The sequence below is a fragment of the Moschus berezovskii genome, chromosome 14, assembly GCF_049115385.1.
Source record: "Moschus berezovskii isolate FMDL1 chromosome 14, NW_MosBer_1.0, whole genome shotgun sequence".
Taxonomy (NCBI): Eukaryota; Metazoa; Chordata; class Mammalia; order Artiodactyla; family Moschidae; genus Moschus; species Moschus berezovskii.
Window position 1 is genome coordinate 41939917 of NC_142473.1, and position 21833 is coordinate 41961749.

The window sequence follows — 21833 nt, forward strand, 5'->3', positions numbered from 1 at the left end:
CTTTAATCAATAGAAATTGATCAGAGGCCAGACAAAAAATTCAAGCAAGGCTTTATTGGGCTGCCTGCTGCAGCAGGGGGTGTGTGAGAATAAACAACAGATCCCTTTGCTTGCTCACTCCCTGAGGGCAAGCTTGTTCTTCATATGGGATAAGGGTGGTGGTGTGTCCAGAGGTCAGGCCAGAGGGGTGGCTTAGGTGGTTTGCCCACCCCTTAGGTGGAGGTGTGTGCAGGGGGCATGAGCATACCCTACTTTTGCTTCCAGTCCCCTGGCTCTTCAAAAGTGGCAGTTGGGTTTTTTGGTCTCCTTGTATCTTTTGTCCAGAATTTGCCCCAACTGCACATGAATGGAGTTATTTTTAGTCCCATACAGATTCTTTGTATTTTGTGTTTGAAAAGAGGTGTGTCCTGTTGTAAGCATCGCAGCACTGCAGGAAAGGGTCCCAGGTCCCAGCCTGTCTCATTGTGATGGCAATTATTAGTGCTAAAGAGAAGTCAGGCATTGATTGCTTAAGCCTGTTTGACTACTGGTTGAAGGTGTGCTGAGGACAACTGATCCTGGGCTGAGGGGTTCCTAAAGGACATTTACGATCCTACAGATCTTTTATGCCAATGGGAGACTTTGATCTGGACGTGTGAAAGCTGACTGATCTTGCATCAGCTCCAAGAACCAATTACATATTTGCCTGGAAATGAAATTTCTGCTCATGTCTTCAGAGCCCATTATCCAGGGACACACTCCTCATAAGATTGCAGCCTGGATCGCTGAGCCCTTCCCACATCACAGACTTTGTCTTGTCTTCACTATGATGGTGCCTCTTGAAAGAAACTACAAAACGCTCACTCATCATGTGTCCTGACTAATGACTTCCTTTAAAACAGACAAAGCTGAGACGAAGAAGCCAAGAAAATAGCCTCGAGATAACTGAAACAGGCCTCGCAATGGGTCATTACTGCCATCCTGACCATCATCCAGTTCTCACTCAGCGTCTGCAGCTCTCCGTTCACACCCAGCTCTAATCGTTTGGCTGTTTTCTGTTTTTCCCCTGAGCATGTGTTAGCTGAAACTGTTGTTACAAAGACCGCAAAATTCCTGATCATTACTCATAAATGCTCACTTGGTTTCTATTTATTCTGTTTACATATAAATTGGACAAGCTTTCTTTCTGTTCACTTCAGAGCAGATTAGTTAAGTAAAGGTCATAAAAGATGCTTTTATAGTTCGTGATGTACATATAATATATAACAATAAATTTATAAAATACACATTACATAAAGTAGATGTATTTAATAAATATGCAGATATATAGATACATTTACAAGTTTGCACTAACTGTCTATAGTCAGGCTCTTCATTCCCATGCCATTCTACCAAGCTTGGTTTTTGTTGTTATTGTTTTGTTGTTAATTTCATTGCATACCCAATGAAAACAGGGGTGAGTGTATTGTTGCAAAAGGCAGCTATAGTGGCATCAGCAAGAAGTAATATCAGCTGCCAAATTAATGAGATGAAATAAACACATAATTATATGGCTATTTTTCCTCAAAAAAGAAAGTGTGATATCATGTAATTCATGCCTATTGGCCTTACATGCCTTGAAAGTAGACAATTTAATCCCCAACACACTAAGTGATGTTCTTGTGATGGTACTGATAAATCTTCAAGAAAAGATTTAAACTACATTCAGTATATTCTTATTGGGACCCATGTCTTCCTGAGTTTGAATGATGGATCAGTAATTGGTGACCTTGAGCAAGTTATTTTTCTCAGTTACCTCCTATGAACTAAGTCAAAATAGTTCCTATTTCCCTGAACAACTATAAGATTAAATGAGATTATGTACATAAACTGTTCAGTATAGTGTCTGGCACACAGTATTCAATAAATGTTGGATACTATAAATAAATTCAATACTGTATACTCTTTTTAAGAAGCTTTAAGTGTATGCAATGCATTTTATCTAATTTTCCAAACAAGCTGATATAATTTGGCACTTTAAGGGGTAAGCTCTTGTAATAATGACAATAATAGTCACCATCTTTGAGTGCCTCCAGGTCAAGCAATGCACCAGGTGTTTAATATGACGTTGTAATCCTGCTGGGCAATGATGGTGCAACATTGCCAGGTGTGGATCTGAGAAGTTTGGAGAAGGCAAATTTATTCTGTACTGGCCTTGGTGATTGATTTTAGTTTGAGAATTAAAGACTTACAGATTGCCTTCTTCTTAAGAAAGCAGAGGAATGTGCAATGATTTCCCTTAGGTTACTGTATTAAGCCAACATCATTTGGAACTAGAAGGAATAAACTTTAAAAAAAAAAACTTTCAATTTTGTATTGGAGTATAGCCAATTAACGATATTGTGACAATTTCAGGTAGACAGCCAAAGGACTCAGCCATACATATACACATGCATCCATTCTCCCCTAACCTCCCCTCCCAGCCAGGCTGCCACATAACATTGAGCAGAGTTCCACGTGCTATACAGTATGTCCTTGTTGGTTATCCATTTAAAATTAGCAGTGTGTACATGTCAACCTAGAAAGGATAAGGTTTGCTAGAAGAAGGAGGAGCAGGAAGAAGAGAAGGGGAGGAGGAGAGAGAAGGAGGAGAGGAAAAGAAGGTAGGATTCTTAAGTATCTGACCCATGACAAGTAATGTGTCTGGTCTTTAACATGAATTATCTTTATTCCTGCCATGTAGTTATTATTATCCCCAATTTAGATGTGGATAAACTGTAGTTCAGGGAAATCATTATCTGCTCAGGGACAAAAAGTAAGTAATAAAGTCAAGACTCCAATCCAGCTGCATAAGACCCCATACTATTCGCAATCCTAGGTGACTCTAGTTATAGAGGAAATCCCCTATATGCACCTTATGGCTCCCTGACAGTATCCATAAATGAGTCATCCCTGTAAGGAACTTTCTAGTACAATAGGAACCCATCCAGAGTATCTCCTTGACAAGACCAGTTGAATCTGTCCATCTCTCAGACTGACCAGCCTGGCCCTCCTCAACTACACACTCACTCAGTTCTTGCCCTGGAAGCAAAGTCAAGTCCTAAAAGTAATCTTTTGACCTAGGAAGGAATCTCTCCTGGTGTATATAGCAAGCAGGAGCCTTTGGGGTTGGGAAAAGCAGTCCTAAGGGCAAGACAACTCAGCTCTGCAGGGAAACCAGCTAAACCCTCTCCTTTTCCAAGAATGATAGGCCAGGAAGACCTCACAGACATGATACCCCATTTCTTCCTTCTGCCACAGATGCCCTTCTCATTCTTTGCCTAACCTAAAATCCACTATTGGTTCTAGGCTCTAACAGCAGCTGCTGTGTTTTGCTGAAGGGACAGAGAATCATACATCAAAGTTCTGCAAGCCTGAAATATTGTTTCTTGAGTACAGGGACATATTAGAAAGTATCCCCAGGCTTGGATAGTGGAAAGTCCCGGCAGTGGATGGGGGCCGGTGATGTGACATCCACTTTCCATGTTTTAACAATTCCCTATTTAACAACTGCCTACCCAAACTACATGCATCATTAAATATTTGAAACAGGTTAAAAAAATAAAGCGAGCTTTTTCAGGTGGGTTTTAATCTGGTGGTGGTTTAGTCGCTAAGTTGTGTCTGACTCTTACGATCAGATGGACTGTAGCCTGCCAGGCTCCTCTGTCTATGGGATTCTCCAAGCAAGAATACTGGGGTGGGTAGCTATTCCCTTCTTCAGGGGATCTTCCTGAGCCAGGGATTGAACCTGAATCTCCTGCATTGCAGGCAGATTCCTTATCATCTGAACCACCAGGGAAGCCCTTGCTGCTGCTGCTGCTGCTAAGTCACTTCAGTCGTGTCCGACTCTGTGTGACCCCATAGATGGAAGCCCACCAGGCTCCCCTGTCCCTGGGATTCTCCAGGCAAGAACACTGGAGTGGGTAGGGGGGACACAATTAAAAGCCTGTTTGGTCAAGGTCAAAGGAGTCTAGCAGAGGTACCTAAGACATGGGACTCAATGTCTAAGCACCAACTTTAGGATTTAATTGCATCATAATATCTATCAAGACCCGGAGTTATGTGATACAAAGATGTCCATTTCCTATCTCTACTAGAGTTTCAAACTAAATTGGCACCAATTTGCTCAATAGTTTCCCATTTTATGTAGCATATCTGAACAGGAAAATTGATGGACACATGACAAATCAAAAGCTGTTAAGGGAAGAACATCTTAAGCTTGAGATTTCATGATTCCTAGACACAACTGTCGGGGGAGTGAATGCAGCCAGCCATACAGGTGGTAGATTTGGGCGGTGGGGGGGGGTTGCCATTCCCAGCAGAAGAGGCACAGAGGATGGCCCCTGATATAAAGAGTGATCTCCTCGCCCCCTACCCCACACCCCATCAGATGCACCCCCTTTATAGGCACTCTGTTACTTCCCCTCTATTTAGCCACTTTCTGGCTCTGGCCCACCTGCCCTAGGAGACTTCCTCAGTGCTCCAGCCCACAGCAGCCTCCCTTCTCAAAGCCCCAGCACTTACTGTCCCTGCCAATCAGTCCAGCATTTACTTATTGTGGTAGGTAGAGTAAGAAGTTATCATACTGTTCATGGGGTTCTCAAGGCAAGATTACTGAAGTGGTTTGCCATTCCCTTCTCCAGTGGACTACATTGTCAGACCTCTCTACCATGACCCGGCCATCTTGGGTGGCCCCACAGGACATGGCTAAGTTTCATTGAGTTAGACAAGACTGTGGTCCGTGTGATCAGATTGGCTAGTTTTCTGTGATTTTGGTTTCAGTGTGTCTGCCCTCTGATGCCCTTTCGCAACACCTACCATCTTACTTGGGTTTCTCTTACCTTGAACATGGGGTATCTCTTCACGGCTGCTCCAGCAAAGCGCAGCCTCTGCTCCTTACCTTGGACGAGTCGCCCCTCCTGACCTTGAACATGGAGTAGCTCCTGTCGGCCCTCCTGCGCCCGCCCAGCCACTGCTCCTGGGACGTGGGGTTGCTCTTCTCGGCCACTGCCCCTGACCTTGGACGTGGGGTAGCTCCTCTTCCTCACTCCCAGAAGTCCACATCCTTGGAAATGCAAATGTGTTACTTTACATGGCAAAAGACTTTGAAGATGTGATTCAACTAAAGACCTGGAGATGAAGACATTGGCCTGGATAATAAATGCTGTGCTGTGATTCCACGCAATCTAGCCCGCCAGGCTCCTCTGTCCATGGGAATTCTCCAGGTAAGAAGAATACTGGAGTGGGTTGCCATGCCCTCCTCCAGGGGATCTTCCCAATCTAGGGATTGAACCCAGGTCTCCCACACTGCAGGCAGATTCTTTACAGCCTGAGCCACCAGGAAGTCAAATGGTGAGTGACCTGGTATTAGGAACCTTATTGTAATCTGGCAGAAAGTTTAAAGCACATTTGTGGAATATCAGAATTAGAAAGGAAGGTCAGAATCTCTCACTTGAATAAATTTGTTCACAAAAGCAGAAACAGAGGTCCAAATGTTTTACTTAAGTCACACCTTTTGAGTTAGGGGGTAGGAATTAGAATTCTAAATCAAGACCGAGAGCTGACTGTGGCTCAGATCATGAACTCCTTATTGCCAAATCCAGGCTTAAATTGAAGAAAGTAGGGAAAACCACTAGACTATTCAGGTAGGACCTAAATCAAATCCCTTACGATTACACAGTGGAAGTGGCAAATAGAGTCAAGGGATTAGATCTGATAGAGTGCCTGAAGAAATATGGATGAAACTACTGTACAGGAGGCAGTGATCAAAACCATCCCCAAGGGGGGAAAAAAATGCAAAAAGGCAAAACAGTTGTCTGAGGAGACCTTACAAATAGCTGAGAAAAGAAGAAAAGCTAAAGGCAAAGGAGAAAAGGAAAGATATATCCATTTGAATGCAGAGTTCCAAAGGATAGTAAGGAGCGATAAGAAACCCCTCCTCAGTGATCAATGCAAAGAAATAAAGAAAACAATAGAATGGGAAAGACTACAGATCTCCTCAAGAAAATGAGAGCTAGCAAGGGAACACTTCATGCAAAGGTGGGCACAATAAAGGACAGAAATGGTAGGGACCTAACAGAAGGAGAAGATATTAAGAAGAGGTGGCAAGAATACACAGAAGAACTATACAAAAAATATCTTCATGACCCAGATAACCATGATGGTTGGTGCTACTGCTGCTGCTAAGTCACTTCAGTCGTGTCCGACTCTGCGTGACCCCATAGACGGAAGCCCACCAGGCTCCCCCGTCCCTGGGATTCTCCAGGCAAGAACACTGGAGTGGGTTGCCATTTCCTTCTCCAATGTGTGAAAGTGAAAAGTGAAAGTGAAGTCACTCAGTCGTGTCCGACCCTTAGCAACCCCACGGACTGCAGCCTACCAGGCTCCTCCATCCATGGGATTTTCTAGGCAATAGTACTGGAGTAGCTTGCCATTGCCTTCTCCAACCATGATGGTTAGAGCCTGGCTAAAGCCAGACATCCTGGAATGTGAAGTCAAGTGGGCCTTAGGAAGCATCACTACAAACAAAGCTAGAGGAGGAGATGGAATTCCAGTTAAGCTATTTCAAATCCTAAAAGATGATGCTGTGAAAGTTCTGGATTCTATATGCCAGCAAATCTGGAAAACTCAGCAGTGGCCATAGGACTGGAAAAGGTCAGTTTTCATTCCAATCCCAAAGAAGAGTAATGCCAAAGAACGTTCAAACCATTGCACAATTGCACTCCTCTCACACGCTAGCAAAGCACTGCTCAAAATTCTCCAAGTCAGGTTTCAACAGTATGTGAATCGTGAACTTTCAGATGTTCAAGCTGAATTTAGAAGAGACAGAGGAACCAGAGATCAAATTGCGAACATCTGTTGGATCATCAAAAAAGCAAGAGAATTCCAGAAAAACATCTATTTCTGCTTTATTGACTACGCCAAAACCTTTGGCTGTATGGATCACAACAAACTGGGAAATTCTACAAGAGATGGGAATACCAGATCACCTTACCTGCCTCCTGAGAAATCTGTGCGCAGGTAAAGAAGCAACAGTTAGAACTGGATATGGAACAATAGACTGGTTCCAAATTGGGAAAGGAGTACATCAAGGCTATATTTTGTCACCCTACTTATTTAACTTATATGCAAAGCACATCATGAAAAATGCGGGGCTGGATGAAGCACAAGTTGAAATCAAGATTGCCGGGAGAAATATCAATAATCTCAGATATGCAGATGATACCACCCTTATGGCAGAAAGTGAAGAGAAACTAAAGAGCCTCTTGATGAAAGTGAAAGAGGAGAGTGAAAAAGCTCACTTAAAACTCAACATTCAAAAACCTAAGATCATGGCATCCAGTCCCATCACTTCATGGCAAATAGATGGGGAAACAATGAAAACAGTGACAGACTTTATTTTCTTGGGCTCCAAAATCACTGAAGATGGTTATTGCAACCATGAAATTAAAAGATGCTTGCTCCTTCGGAGAAAAGCTAGGACAAACCTCAGTTCAGTCGCTCAGTCGTGTCCGACTCTTTGCGACCCCATGAATCACAGCACGCCAGGCCTCCCTGTCCATCACCAACTCCCAGAGTTCACTCAAACTCACCTCCATCGAGTCGGTGATGCCATCCAGCCATCTCATTCTCTGTCATCCCTTCTCCTCCTGCCCCCAATCCCTCCCAGCATCAGGGTCTTTTCCAGTGAGTCAACTCTTCACATGAGGTGGCCAAAGTATTGGAGTTTCAGCTTTAGCATCAGTCCTTCCAATGAACACCCAGGACTGATCTCCTTTAGAATGGACTGGTTGGATCTCCTTGCAGTCCAAGGGACTCTCAAGAGTCTTCTCCAACACCACAGTTCAAAAGCATCAATTCTTCGGCGATCAGCTTTCTTCACAGTCCAACTCTCACATCCATACATGACCACAGGAAAAACCATAGCCTTGACTAGACGGACCTTGGTTGGCAAAGTAATGTCTCTGCTTTTTAATATGCTATTTAGGTTGGTCATAATTTTCCTTCCAAGGAGTAAGCGTCTTTTAATTTCATGGCTGCAATCAGCATCTGCAGTGATTTTGGAGCCAAAAAAAATAATGTCTGACACTGTTTTCCCATCTATTTCCCATGAAGTGATGGGACCAGATGACATGATCTTTGCTTTCTGAATTTTGAGCTTCAGGCCAACTTTTTCACTCTCCTCTTTCACTTTCATCAAGAGGCTTTTTAGTTCCTCTTCACTTTCTGACTTAAGGGTGGTGTCATCTGCATATCTGAGGTTATTGATATTTTTCCCGGCAATCTTGATTCCAGCCTGTGCTTCTTCCAGCCCAGCGTTCCTCATGATGTACTCTGCATATAAGTTAAATAAGCAGGGTGACAATATACAACCTTGACGTACTCCTTTTCCTATTTGGAACCAGCCTGTTATTCCATGTCCAGTTCTAACTGTTGCTTCTGACCTGCATACAGGTTTCTCAAGAGGCAGGTCAGGTGGTCTGGTATTCCCATCTCTTTCAGAATGTTCCACAGTTTGTTGTGATCCACACAGTCAAAGGCTTTGGCATAGTCAATAAAGCAGACATAGATGTTTTTTCTGGAACTCTCATACCAAGGGAACATTTCGTGCAAAGATGGCCTCGATAAAGGACAGAAATGGTATGGACCTAACAGAAGCAGAAGATATTAAGAAGAGGTGGCAAGAATACACAGAAGAACTGTACAAAAAAGATCTTCACGACTAAGATAATCACGAGGGTGTGATCACTCACCTAGAGCCAGACATCTTGGAATGTGAAGTCAAGTGGGCCTTAGAGGGCATCACTACAAACAAAGCTAGTGAGGTGATAGAATTCCAGTTGAGCTATTTTAAATCCTAAAAGATGATGCTGTGAAAGTGCTACACTCAATATGCCAGCAAATTTGGAAAACTCAGCAATGGCCACAGGACTGGAAAAGGTCAGTCTTCATTCCAATCCCAAAGAAAGGCAATGCCAAAGAATGCTCAAACTAGCGCACAATTGCACTCATCTCACACGCTAGTAAAGTCATGCTCAAAATTCTCCAAGCCAGGCTTCAGCAATACGTGAACTGTGAACACCAGATGTTCAAGCTGGTTTTAGAAAAGGCAAAGGAACCAGAGATCAAATTGCCAACATGCACTGGATCAGGAGAAACCTAGACAGCATATTAAAAAGCAGAGCCATGACTTTGCCAACAAAGGTCCATCTAGTCAAAGTTATGGTTTTCCCAGTAGTCATGTATGGATGTGAGAGTTGGGCTAAAAAGAAAGCTGATCACCGAAAAATTGATGCTTTTGGACTGTGGTGTTGGAGAAGGCTCTTGAGAGTCCCTTGAACTGCAAGGAGATCAAACCAGTCCATCCTAAAGGAAATCAGTCCTGAATATTCATTGGAAGGACTGATGCTGAGGCTGATACTCCAATACTTTGGCCACCTGATGCGAAGAACTGACTCATTAGAAAAGACCCTGATGCTGGAAAAGATTGAAGGCAGGAGAAGGGGACAACAGAGGATGAGATGGTTGGATGGCATCACTGACTCGATGGACATGAGTTTAAGCAAGCTTCAAGAGTTGGTGATGGACAGGGAAGGCTGGCATGCTGCAGTCCATGGGCTTGCAAAGAGTCGGACATGGCCGAGCGACTGAACTGAATCTTGACTCCAAGCACACTTTTCACTACCCTCTCCCCTGACTGCATCCACTGGCAAAGTAAAATAATCTACAAAATCAACCACAGTGTAAGAGAAGATGAAACAATGAGTAATGCAAAAGTGAAGAAATTTACTCATCTGGATTGGTTTAGGTTCCGGTTTTATTCTTTAGCAGTCTACCTATCTTAAATGACAGCATCAACATGTAATTTCCTTCTGCAAAACTGTCAATCTTCTAAATGTTGGGCCAGTAATTGTATATGATTTTACCTGGTCATTGAGCCTCACTACAAATCACATTAGCCCTGAAGCAAGCAGACATGCCCATGTTGTCCTCTGAGTCCTCAGGGGACCAGACCTCTCATCAGATGTAGCAGAGACAAGCCATGTTCAGGTACCTCAAGCCTCAGTGGCACCTGGAAATATAATAAAGTCAAGCCAAATGCTCTTACTATGTTCTTGCCTATAAAACAAAGAAAATACAATCGATTTTTAAACTGTTGGGGCTATGAGAGATATTGTATACATAGTGCCTGGCACACAGCTGAAACTCAACTGATGACATTATAATATTTATATATTTTTCCTTTGTTTTAAACATAACTTTTCATATCTACTGCACATATAATATCTTCTAGATAATTTTATATCTAGGTTATTAATAAAACATTGATGCTCCCTTTCTCCAGTGTTTACATGGATCCACTTGTTCTGAAGGTCTCAGCAAGGGGCTTCTCTTGTGGCTTAGTGGTAAAGAATGTGCCTGCCAGTGTAGAAGACACAGGTTCAATTCCTGGTCTGGACTGATCCTACATGCTGTGGAGCAACTAAATCTGTGAGCCACAACTACACAGCCAAAAATAAACAAATACAGTTAAAAACAAAATAAAGAACTTAGCAAAATCCCCACCAGGATTTACATCCTGTCTGTCTTTGGCAACCACTTCTGTTCTTGCTCCCCCAGTAGTGGTTTTTTAAAACTCTAAACATGCTTTAGGGAAAAGATTCAGAAGCTTTGTATCTCTTCCCATGTTGCTTAATATAAAAAAGTTTTGGTTCATGCCCTTCTTTATACAACACAATCAACTTATTAAGACTTTTTTTTTAAGAGACATTTTCAGTTCACAAGAAAGTCCAGAGGAAGGTACAGAGACTTTCCATATTCCTCCTGCATTTACACATGCATAGCCTCCCCCAGTATCAAGAACACCCACCAGAGTGGTGCATTTGTTACAACACTGACATCACACTCACTCAAAGTCCATATTTAACCTTAGAGTTAACGCTTACTGTTGTGTATGCTATGGGTTTAGACAAACCCATATGTAAGGACATGTATCCATCACTAGAGTAACATACAAAGTATTTTCACTGTCTTAAAAAAAATCCTCTCTGTTCCACTTATTCATCCCTCTTTATGGTTCTTTCTTTGGATTTCCATCTCTCTGCTTACATTTTTTGCCCATCTGTTCTTACATGCTGTCTACTTGACAGTCCTTAGCATATTAATCATGGTTGTTTTAAATCCCCAGTCTAAGACCAAAACCGTGCCATGTCTGCTTCTGATCTTTGCTCCGACTACTCATGCTGTGCTTTTTTTGCCTCTTAGTATGTCTTGTAATTTTTTTTCTTGATAGCCAGACATTATGTATAGGATAAGAGAAACTGCTGCTAAATAGGCTGTAAGTAAGGTGGCAGTGACGGAGAAGGCAATGGCAAGCCACTCCAGTACTCTTGCCTAGAAAATCTCATGTACAGAGTAGCCTGATGGGCTACAGTCCATGGGGTCGCTACTAGTCGGACACGACTGAGCGACTTCACTTTCACTTTTCACTTTCACGCATTGGAGAAGGAAATGGCAACCCACTCCAGTGTTCTTGCCTGGAGAATCCCAGGGATGGCGGAGCCTGGTGGGCTGCCGTCTATGGGGTCACATAGAGTCAGACACGACTGAAGTGACTTAGTCACTTGCAGCAGCAGCAAGGTGGCAGTGAAGTCTGTGCACAGGGGACGATTTCCATAGTCCTATAATTAGGTCTTGGTCTTTTGGTGAGTCTGTGCTTCCAGACTGTGAACTTCACAGGTGTTTCTCAGTCTTTTTTTTCCTCCCCTCTTAGATAAAGGAAGTAACTAGACTGTCCTGGAGTTGAATGTTTCCCTTCTCCTACTTGCAAGGCTAGAACTGAAGTTAGCTGGAAACTTCCCATGCCCCCAGGTTACTTAGGCTCTGATAGTATTCCAGCAAGTTAGGCTCTGGTTAACTAGTTTCTCCTGAAGGCAGACCTTGTTAAGAAAAACGGATGCTCTGGTGTATTTCAAAATGGTTCCTTTTCTTCTTCCCCTCCTAGAAGCATGAGGAAACTTTTCTCCCATATTGACTGTGAGAACATGGACTCCTGGAGGTAAATCTCAGATAATTGCAGTGCAGAAAAGTGGGTTTTTAACTTTCAGAGTTTTTTTACAGTGAGCCTCCAGCAATTTGTCAGTTATAGTTCATGTTTTCCTACTCTGTCTGGCACTAGTTTCAAGTGAGTCTGCCCTTGTGTCTGGTAAGTATTCATCTGTATATCATTCCAATCTTGGGGGCAGAAATTTGCCCTTTTGGTCTTTACTTCTTCTAGGGATCCTTGAAGAGTTGTTGATTTTTTAGTCTGTTCAGCTTTTCATTTGTATTTATGACTTCTAAACTTCTCTGTGGCATTTTCAGTTGAAATTCTTCAGTTAATTTGATAGCTACAAATTTCCCCCAGACTGAAGCAAAAAAATTTGTGTTGTTGCTACTGCTGCTAGGGGCTTCCCAGGTGGCGCCAGTTGTAAAGAACCCACCTGCCAAAACATGGCGATACAAGAGAGGAGGTTTGACCCCTGGGTGGGGAAGATCCACTGGAGAAGGAAATGGCAATCCACTCCAACACTCTTGCTTGGGAAATCCCAGGAGGAGCCTGGCAGGCTACAATCTGTAGAGCAGTAAAGAGTCAGACACACATGACTGAGCACACACACACTGCTGCTAAGGTTGTTAACTGTTGTGATTATGTTGTTGTTGAATCTGTATCATTCATGAATTGTAAAGAATTAAAGGAATAAGGTTTTAGGTGTAAATCTTTTGACTGCATGGAAATTCACATAAGAATTTTCAACTATTAATACATTGGGTCTCTGTCACACCCTGAAAAACCATCTTTTTTAAAAATTTTAAGTCAAAAAGCACAGAAATCTAATTTTAAAGAATGGAAATAGGCATTAAAATGAGAGGTTATTAGAGTGTTAAATCTTTTTTCTTTTTTTACAAACCAGATTGTTTCTAACTGATCCTGATTTTCAAGTTTAAAAGTTATGAAATAAGGTTATAAAATCAAGAACCAAATAGTCAATAACTATTTTTAAATTAGCATTTTCCTTGGCACCTTTGCTAGATCATTCTGTCTATACTGTTGTCCTGAGATGGTTCAGAGAGGGCTGGACACAATCACAAATAATTCGTGATCAATCATGGAGGTATCAAATTCCTGAAGTTCACTTCATAAATCAGGAATGCACTCAGAGGAGAACGGTTTTGTATCCCACACTAGGAGATCCTAGATTTTAGAGGAAATCGTTATTTACCTGTCTCATTCCTAGAAACTTTTGTCAGGAAACTGTATGTATCAAATAAAATAAGAGAAGTCTGACTGAAATGTTTGCGCTCACAATTTGGGAATCTCTAACTAGGTCCAGATCATCTGCAGACAGGGATTAGAGATTTGTCATAGTGGTGAAACTGGCTTGTGAATTTGCCCCAATGAATTTATTTCCATTCACTCAATAAACATCTGCCGAGTGCTGACTAGCGAGCCAGATGTGTTAAGTGACAAAGAAAAGGACAATTTTTAATAAACCTTAACACTCAGCTCAGCTTGAGGCACTCAGAAAGTGCTTAAGGGAAGAATTAATCTCAGTCCCTCCCTATCTAGAGAGGCTGGCTGACATTAAAATAAAGCCTGTAATAGCCAGAGGCTATGTTAGCACCCTCTATGGTACAGACCCTGCTTCCTGCCCCTGCACCAACAGCCTATCCTCCATAGCCTGCAAAGATTTCAGAGTGAGGAATGGATGTTTGCTTTGAAGACTGAAGACATGGCAGTCATGGGTGGAGCTGCAGCCCACAAAATAACCTGGTTGCAAAATCAGCTTCTAAAGTCCTCATTTATTAACCACTTTGCAGTCACCATTGCACTTGTGAAACCTGTGGTTCTCTCATCAGAAAAATGCAATCCAGGTAAACACATACTAACAAATGATTTCAGAAGGTTCATATATGAGAAACTTCTTTCTTTGGAAGTCATATCCGCAAGAGTATTCGGCACCTAAGAGTCAGACTCATCTAAATGGCAGAGCCCAATTTATACCGCCACAAGTACCTACTAAGCCCCCTTCACCAATTTAGACTTGCAAATCTGTATGCATGCCTAGGCCAAGGCTCGGAATCCTAACTGCTAAGCCCCCAAACTCCCATCTGGGTCTCAGCTCCAGGGCACACTGAGTCTGAGATTCACCATTCTGAGCCCTCCCCTGGTTCTGTTCGCCTTTCCCAGCTCTGTGCTCAAGCCACCAGCACGCAACCAACGGGTTCTTCCATTTCCGTATCTCCCTTCCCCGCCCCCGCCCTGTCAATTGACGCTCAGGCGACTGAGTTTTAGATACTCAGTTCCCCAGCCCCGAGATTTTTAATTTTCTTGCATCAGTGCCACTCCTGGGTTAAGAAGCAGAAAACTGGAATAAGGCCTCTTGGAAGTTAGGTGCTCTGAACCCTGAGACCACCAACCTGAAAGGGGAAGAGGTGTGGCGCGAGGGCCGTGTATCGAAGGATATACTGTGGTTTCTGAACCCTGGACTGGGACGTGGACCTGTGGCCCGGGCCACTCATCACACACCCGGGCTGGTTTCGGCTCTGCCTGGCAGAACCACCTAGCTGGGGTCCTTGCAGCCCACCGTTGGCCCGCGTTGTGGTCTATGCACTCGCAGTGCTGGGGCATTTGTACGGGAAACAGCAGATTGCGCATGTGCAGTAGACCTGGCGCCCCTGTAGCCCGGGAGCAACCCTCTCTATTCTCTTAGGGCCGTCAAAGAAGTCTTGGAGTCGAAAATTCAGGCAGAGGTTTCAGCAGTTTAGTTGTGGAGGGTGTATGAAGGTCAACATGCTGCTTAAATTGGGTGTTACTGCGGTCGTGTGCGTAGGAACCCAAGACACTTGGGTCTGAACAAAGTAAACCCACGTGGATGCCCCTGTGCGCCAGTGTTGTTTTATGAGTTCCGGTGGTGCGGAAGTGGGCACACATTTAGAGACTGTAATGAGACTGTGTGTGCGAAAGAGTATGACTGGAAGTGTGAGATGAGGAGGGTGAGTGCAGAGCTAGAATCACATGCCATCGGGATATTTTGGCATGAAGCACATGGAAACCGCGGGGAAATCAGGAAATGGATTGTGAGGATGAGAGATGATGGATGGCTGGTTTGGAAGGGGAAGGATCAGTATATGCCTCACGGTTTACGAAACATCTATGCCTTACATCTCCCCGCTGGGTGCCAGCGGGGCATCCAGGCCTTCTTACCTGTATGTTTGGACCATCCATTGCGAGTCCAGGCAGAAAACGAAATGGAAATTTCCATAGTATTGGTTGCAGTCTGACGGAATCCCCTACGCGGACCAGGAAGCTCTTCTAGATCCCCACCTAGGAGGGAAACAGTTTCTAGCTTGACTCTCCCTCAGACACACAAACACAACTCAATCGCAAAAATGGCAGAGAGGGTGTTCAGAGCGCTGTAAGGCTAAACTGGGATCGGTTGCCTTTCGTTAGAAACGCCAGATACTAAAATAAAGATCATTTGAGTTTTTTTATAAATAAAAAAAAAAAATTTCCAGATGGGAAGATGTCTGTTGAAGCACTGAGAATTTATTTGCCATGATCTTACTAGCTCATGTTGGCACAGCTGGTACTGACTTCAGGTCTGACAAAGTCCTTGCTCCTCCATTTCTTGATTCCCAGAAGCCCTATCCCTCTGTGTATCATTCTAGCTGCCTGAATCAGACACCCTAGCTTGGGGACATAATCGTCCACACTGCTGTACATTAACCCTCCAAGTATCACTTGGGATACTGTCTGGGCAGCTAGGATTCCTTGTAATGTTGGACGCTGCCCTACAAGATCGTCGCACAGTTGGGGATGGAGTAGGACGTGTTCAAAACTCGAGGAACTGAACAGGTGAAATTTACCGTGACGTCAATTTGTCCTCAAATTCCTAGTCACTTTTAAGTGTAGTCTTTTTTGGGTCCCTACCAACCCTCCCACCCCTGCCATCAGTGATCTCAATGCAAATACACTTGGGGTGGGCTTGCTGGATGCTCCAGGCTCTGGACGCAAGTGGTGACACCATCATTCTGGGGCTTCAGGATCCTTCCCGTCATTGGTTGCCTGGAGCTCTTGGACCACCCCAGACGCAGAGCTGCGGAAATAAGAGCAGCTGCCGGTGCTGGAGGCATCTGAGGCAGGCATTACCAGATCGTGTCACTTCTGAAGTGCCATCGCCTACCGCCAAGGCTACTGTCACTGCTCCCTCCTCTGCTCCAAGCTGCCCAGTTCGTTGCCAGGTAAGTCTGGAGACTCCAGCTTAGCTGGATTCTATTCTCTCCCCCTCCCTTCCCTTTCTTCATTACTTTTTCTTACCCGATCCCCTTTCCGGTATCAAGAGTGTAGGTCCACGTTCTCATCACATTCTGTGTCACTCCGCGGTTCTTCCCCAGGATTCCTCCACATAGGTAACACTGCGTGGTCTCAGTTCCTGGACTTTGCGCTCCACTCTTCGCTTGCTACATCGGGCTCCAGTCTAGCTTTCTCCCGCTGCACACGTGCTTAGGTGAATTTCTAGATTTTGGAGCTCTCCAGGTGCCACCCACAGAACAGGACACAGGAATAACTTTGTGCGGACCGAGCGCTCTGGGATCACATCTCATGCCTAGTGGTCCGTGGGAAATGTGTTCAGAACTTGCGCCATGGGTTCGGAACTTGGTCCAGCCAAAGCGGGTGGCAAATAGGTACAACGACTGAGGGGCGGGTAACTGTTAAACGCAAGCCCCAGTTGCAGGTTCTGGGAGCTTTTTTCCCAGTTTAAGTTCTGGATCCCAATTTGAGACTCTTCCCAGCTTGTTTTTTACAGGGTCCTCTTTGCCATAGTGTGGAGTGGCTGACCAGTAGAATTTGGTTTTTTAATTTTCAGGGATTCCAACTGCAGTGATAAGTCCTCTCTAACCCCCTTCCCCAGTGAGATATGAGGAAAAGCCCAGCACCAGCAGGACAGCTCTGGGTGGCCCAAGGGGGAAAGCTGTGGTGACAGGTACTCCAAGTCTGTCGTCCAGGAGTCCTGACCAACAGGAAACGATGGTGAGGGGGAGCGAGATGACCAGCCTGAAACCAGGATGCAAGGGTGTTAGAAGCCGAGGTAGGGGGAGAGCCCAGGTCTCTGAATTCACAAAATGAATTGCTGCAGGTGGTGATGTCACTTTCCCCCTTGCAGAGAGGCGCCATGGGGTTCTGGAAGTTTCTGCCCTTCCTGGTTCTCAGCTTCCTGGTCGTGTACCAGGCAGGCATGCTCCAGGCAGCACCATTCAGGTAAGACAGTCCCACCAGGTGCACTCTCACCTCCCATAAATCCTGTGTTCTCAGTTGTGCTGTGCTGAATCTTTAACAACTGGCTCCTGGTGAGGGGGATGAATGGTGGTAATGTATGAATGTACACTTGTACAGAAAGCTTATCATAAACTTTTTATAACACAAGGATGTGTAGCACACAGTTTACAAATAGGCATAAAACAGTACTCATTATTATAAGTTTCATATAACTCACTGAACTTCATAACATACTTTTGTTGCTTTTACCAAACATTTGTATCTTGAGCAAAGACAGTTGCTAATTTAACCATAATTTGAAAAACAGATTTCATCCTAATCTGCTAACTGCTTGGCCAATATATTTGTCATTAAATCTGATATGTGATCTAGTCATCTAATTTCTCATCCTCATTCAAATTATATTTATTAAACTGAAACCATTTTCAGATTCAAACTATCGTTATCATTTAATTTTTAACAATAGCTGCATTTAACACTGAGCTCATAAAGTTCCAGAAAATCTACCCTTCAGTTTCCAGCAAACCATTTCTTGGAGGTCACACCAGAGCCTAACTCCTGGAGAAGCAGCACTTTTAGATAGAAAATGGGCTTATTTCCTCCACTGACAGATGGAGCAGCCACATCCTCAGGGGAAGCTGCAGAAACCAGGAAACCTGGCTGCTTATCCTGAGGGTGGGGGTAGGCAGGGACTCAGAGCCAGTACTGGACTTGCTTCTTTTCCCTAGGTCAGCCTTAGAGAATGACTTTGATCCTGCTATACTCACAGAGAAGGAAATGTGCCTCCTACTGGCTGCAATAATGAACGATTATGTGCAGATGAAGACCAGTGAACTGAAGCAGAAGACAGAGAACTTCCGGTAAGGCTCTGCCCTCCATTCAGCTCTTACCCTCTCCTCTGGCTTACCAGGAAGGGGTATCCTGACAGGTAGGAGAGAACATAGCCAGGCAGGCAGCAAGCTGTCACTGTTCATGCCTGGGGTCCAGCTCTTCTACAGGCTTCACTGAAGACAAAGATCATGTGAAGGGACTATGGTTGCCCATATGTAAAAAGATGCCTTTCTGAAAGCAGTAGGGGAAGCTGTGGAATCGCTCACTCTGGAAATTGTCTGGCAGTCCAGTGCTTCCCTGGTGGCTCATTGGTAAAGAGTCTGCCTGCAATGGTCCAGGTTCAATTCCTGGTTGGGGAAGATCCTCTGGAGAAGGAAATGGAAACCCATTGCAGTATTCTTGCCTGGAGAATCCCATGGACAGAGGAGCCTGGTGGGCTACAGTCCATGGGGTTGCAAGAGTCAGACATGACTTAGTGACTAAACATACCTACCTGCCTACTGAGGAAACCTCCCAGTATTGGAGGAGTTTAGCCTCCTTAGTTTTTTTTACCACAGAGCCACATGGGAATCCCAAGTTTTTTACTTGCACAGAAAAGATTGGCTGCTATAGTTCTGTGTTCCATGGCTTGTTGTCCAGAGTGGGTTTGGTTTTTCTGACACTCCTGGAAATGGAGAGTGATTGTGGCATTTTCTCTAATGCTCTATGATTTTCTGCTGTGATTTTTTGCTTAGAAGAAATATTTAAGGTCCATTGGTGCCTCTCAGAGCAATAATTTTACTGTGGGGTAGCACTTGCCCTCAACTTCTCACTGACAGACTTTCTCTTTTTGTCCATTCTTCAAATCAGCATCACTGCCCAGAAAAGATCCTGTAACAGGGCCATCTGTGTGACCCATAAGATGGCAGGGTCACTGAGCAGATCTGGGAGTGAGATTAAGAGGAACTTCATGTCCACCAACGTGGGCTCCAAAGCGTTTGGCCAGCGCCGCAGGGACCTTCAGTACTAAGCAGTGAAATGACTCCAGGAAGAAAGGTGAGCATACTAATACCTCAGATAGCAGGGCAAATGGCTGGGTATTGCAGGAGTACAGCCCACACTCTAACACTTCCTGGGCCTATATCATAAAAAAATCCACAGCAGAGTTGCTGGCCCCAGTGTCTAGATATAGAACAGAGAGTCTGAATATCTGAAACCCCTCTAACTTGGGTTCATTTCTATTTTCCAGTGTCTTATTGTGACACTGAGAGGAAATATAGATCCTATTCCTTTAAAATACTGTTCTTTGCAGTTATAATTGTAATTATTCTAGTTTTTTATTTTGAAAGGCAGAGAGCTTTCCCTTTGGAGTAAGCCCTACAATGTTATGTACATCTGAATTCAGCGTATAGACTTGGGTTCAAATACTGTGTTTGTCCTTACTAACTATGTTACCATGGAACAGACCCAGTTACCCCATGAACCTCGGTTTCCCCATATATCTTGAAGGCAACAAAAGTATCCACCTTTCATCATTAATATAAAAAGTAATTGAGATAGTACATGACAAGAGCCTCATTATTAATAAGTACTAATATTCTAGTTCTTTTTTTTCCTCCTAGGTCACCAAGAAGCTGAACTGCATTTCTTTTAATTTGCATGAAAGCAACTTATTGGAAAAAAGAAATTGAATGGAAGACACACATATATGCATGCCTCTTGATACTGAAAACATTTCCTTTTGCTTGAAATAAAGGCAAATGCAGAATAAAATCATTGCAATTACCCAATGTGCATCTTTTTATATTTGATTCTGTATTCAATAAATATGACACATATTTCATTGACTTAGCTGGTAGCAAGTCTGAACCCTGTCAGCCAACCTTTCAGCTGTTCTGCGAAACCTCAGGAGCACATGAGGTTGCTGACTTGTAGGTGTCTGAAGGGTGCATAGTAATACCGAGCCTCAGTGGAACTCTTTGTTTAAAGAAATGTTTAAAGTGTTTAAAGTGCATAATGCACTTCATCAAGATAAAAATATATTTTCAATATAGTTAAAAGGATAGTTGTTGCTATTTATGCTGTTTTTCCCATGAGAAACTCAGGAAACTGTGAACACTTTGTTGACCAGGCTGGCTCAAATGAGGCAATGATACCATGCTTGGGTTGGGTCGTCAGCATCATATACCCTCAGTGTCAAGTGAAAAACCCTTATTGGAATTAGAACCCTCGGCATCTCAAAGAGACATTCGCATTTATTTTCAGGGAATGCCCTGGTTCCCAGCCCCAGAGGTTATCTGTTCTCTTCTCCTTGACTCAGATTTCTCCTTACCCACCCCCCATTCCTGTCTTACCTCCCAATAGCCACTCTTCATATCACCCACAGCCTGCAAAGCCCTTTAGAAGCAGTGGCTCACAATCTGAAAGGGGATCACAGACTGGTAGACCTGGAAAGATCATCTAATCCAATGTGTTACTTTCTGAGGTGCAGAGAAGAAAAGTGCATTGCTCAGAGGCTTGCAATAAGTTTAACAGAGACATTCCCATGTTTAACAATCACTGAGTCTCTCCTGTAGGCTTAACACTATTTTAGCTTCAGGAAGAGCAATGAACAGAACAGACAAAAACCCCTGCATTCATGGGGCTTATATTCTAACCAGGGGAGACTGAGGTGATCCAGCTTGTAGAGTCAGAGGCATTCAGTATCAGAAGGAATCTTGGATGTCATAGGGTCTAAAGGCTTATTAAATGCAGAAATCTCCCAGCATCAACATTCCTGGTATCTGCTGGAAATGCTAGATACCAGCTATTGACTGTAACTTCCACGATTGGACAGCCCATTTCACTGGTGGACAGTCAGTTAAGTTTTGTTATTTGTTTTTCTTTTTAATGGATTATACTTTCTAAAAAAAGATTATTTATTTATTTTTGGCTGTGCCGGGTCTTTGCTGCTGTGCAGGGTTTTATCTAATTGCAGTGAATGGGGGCTACTCGCTAGTTGTGGTGCACAGGTTTCACATTGCAGTAGTCTCTCTTGTTGCAGAGCACAGGCTCTAGGTGTGCAGGCTTCAAGAGTTACAGCACATGGGCTCAGTAGTTATGGCTCCCAGGCTCTAAGGCACAGGCTCAATAGTTGTGGCGCATGGGCTTAGCTGCTCAGCGGCACATGGAATCTTCCCAGACCAGGGATAGAACCCGTGTTCCTCGAACTGGCAGGTGGATTCTTTACCACTGAGCCACCAGGTAAGCCCTAAGTGGGTTTTTTAAATTAGAACACCACCCCTACTACCTACTGATTCTAGTTATTTCCTCAGAAGCTCATAGAATTTTGACCCTTGTTCCCATTCATTCTTTACTCATCATAATATTACATAAAGATAGATCAGACCATGCCTCCCTTAGGTACAGAATTCTCCATTGATTCCACATCTCAGAGTAAATACTTGGGGCACTGCAATAGTTTCTTAATAAACTCTGCTTTGTCAGAGGATATGTATTAAAATTTTATTTCCAAATTCAATTTGCTTGCGATTTATTTAGGATTTTGTATTACTTTTGTTAAGTCTATAATTGGGGCTACAGCAATGGTATCACATGAACTGATAAACTTTTGAACTTTTTCTGTTTTAAATCAGTGCAAATACTGTGAAAATTACTTCTGCCCTAAGCTTGATGTAATTCGCCTGTGAAATTTTCTCACAGATTT

General features: G+C 43.6%; 1 protein-coding gene across 1 annotated transcript; it reads left to right on the plus strand.

Annotated features, from left to right (window-relative positions):
- Positions 1-16146: 16146 nt before the first annotated feature.
- Positions 16147-19912, plus strand: LOC129553800 (calcitonin receptor-stimulating peptide 2). Its single transcript, XM_055422514.2, is given in 6 exon segments — positions 16147-16281; positions 17205-17299; positions 18046-18177; positions 18998-19149; positions 19152-19183; positions 19750-19912. Coding segments are annotated over 5 exon segments (471 nt in total). The 5' UTR covers positions 16147-16281; positions 17205-17213; the 3' UTR covers positions 19819-19912.
- The last annotated feature ends 1921 nt before the right edge of the window (positions 19913-21833 follow it).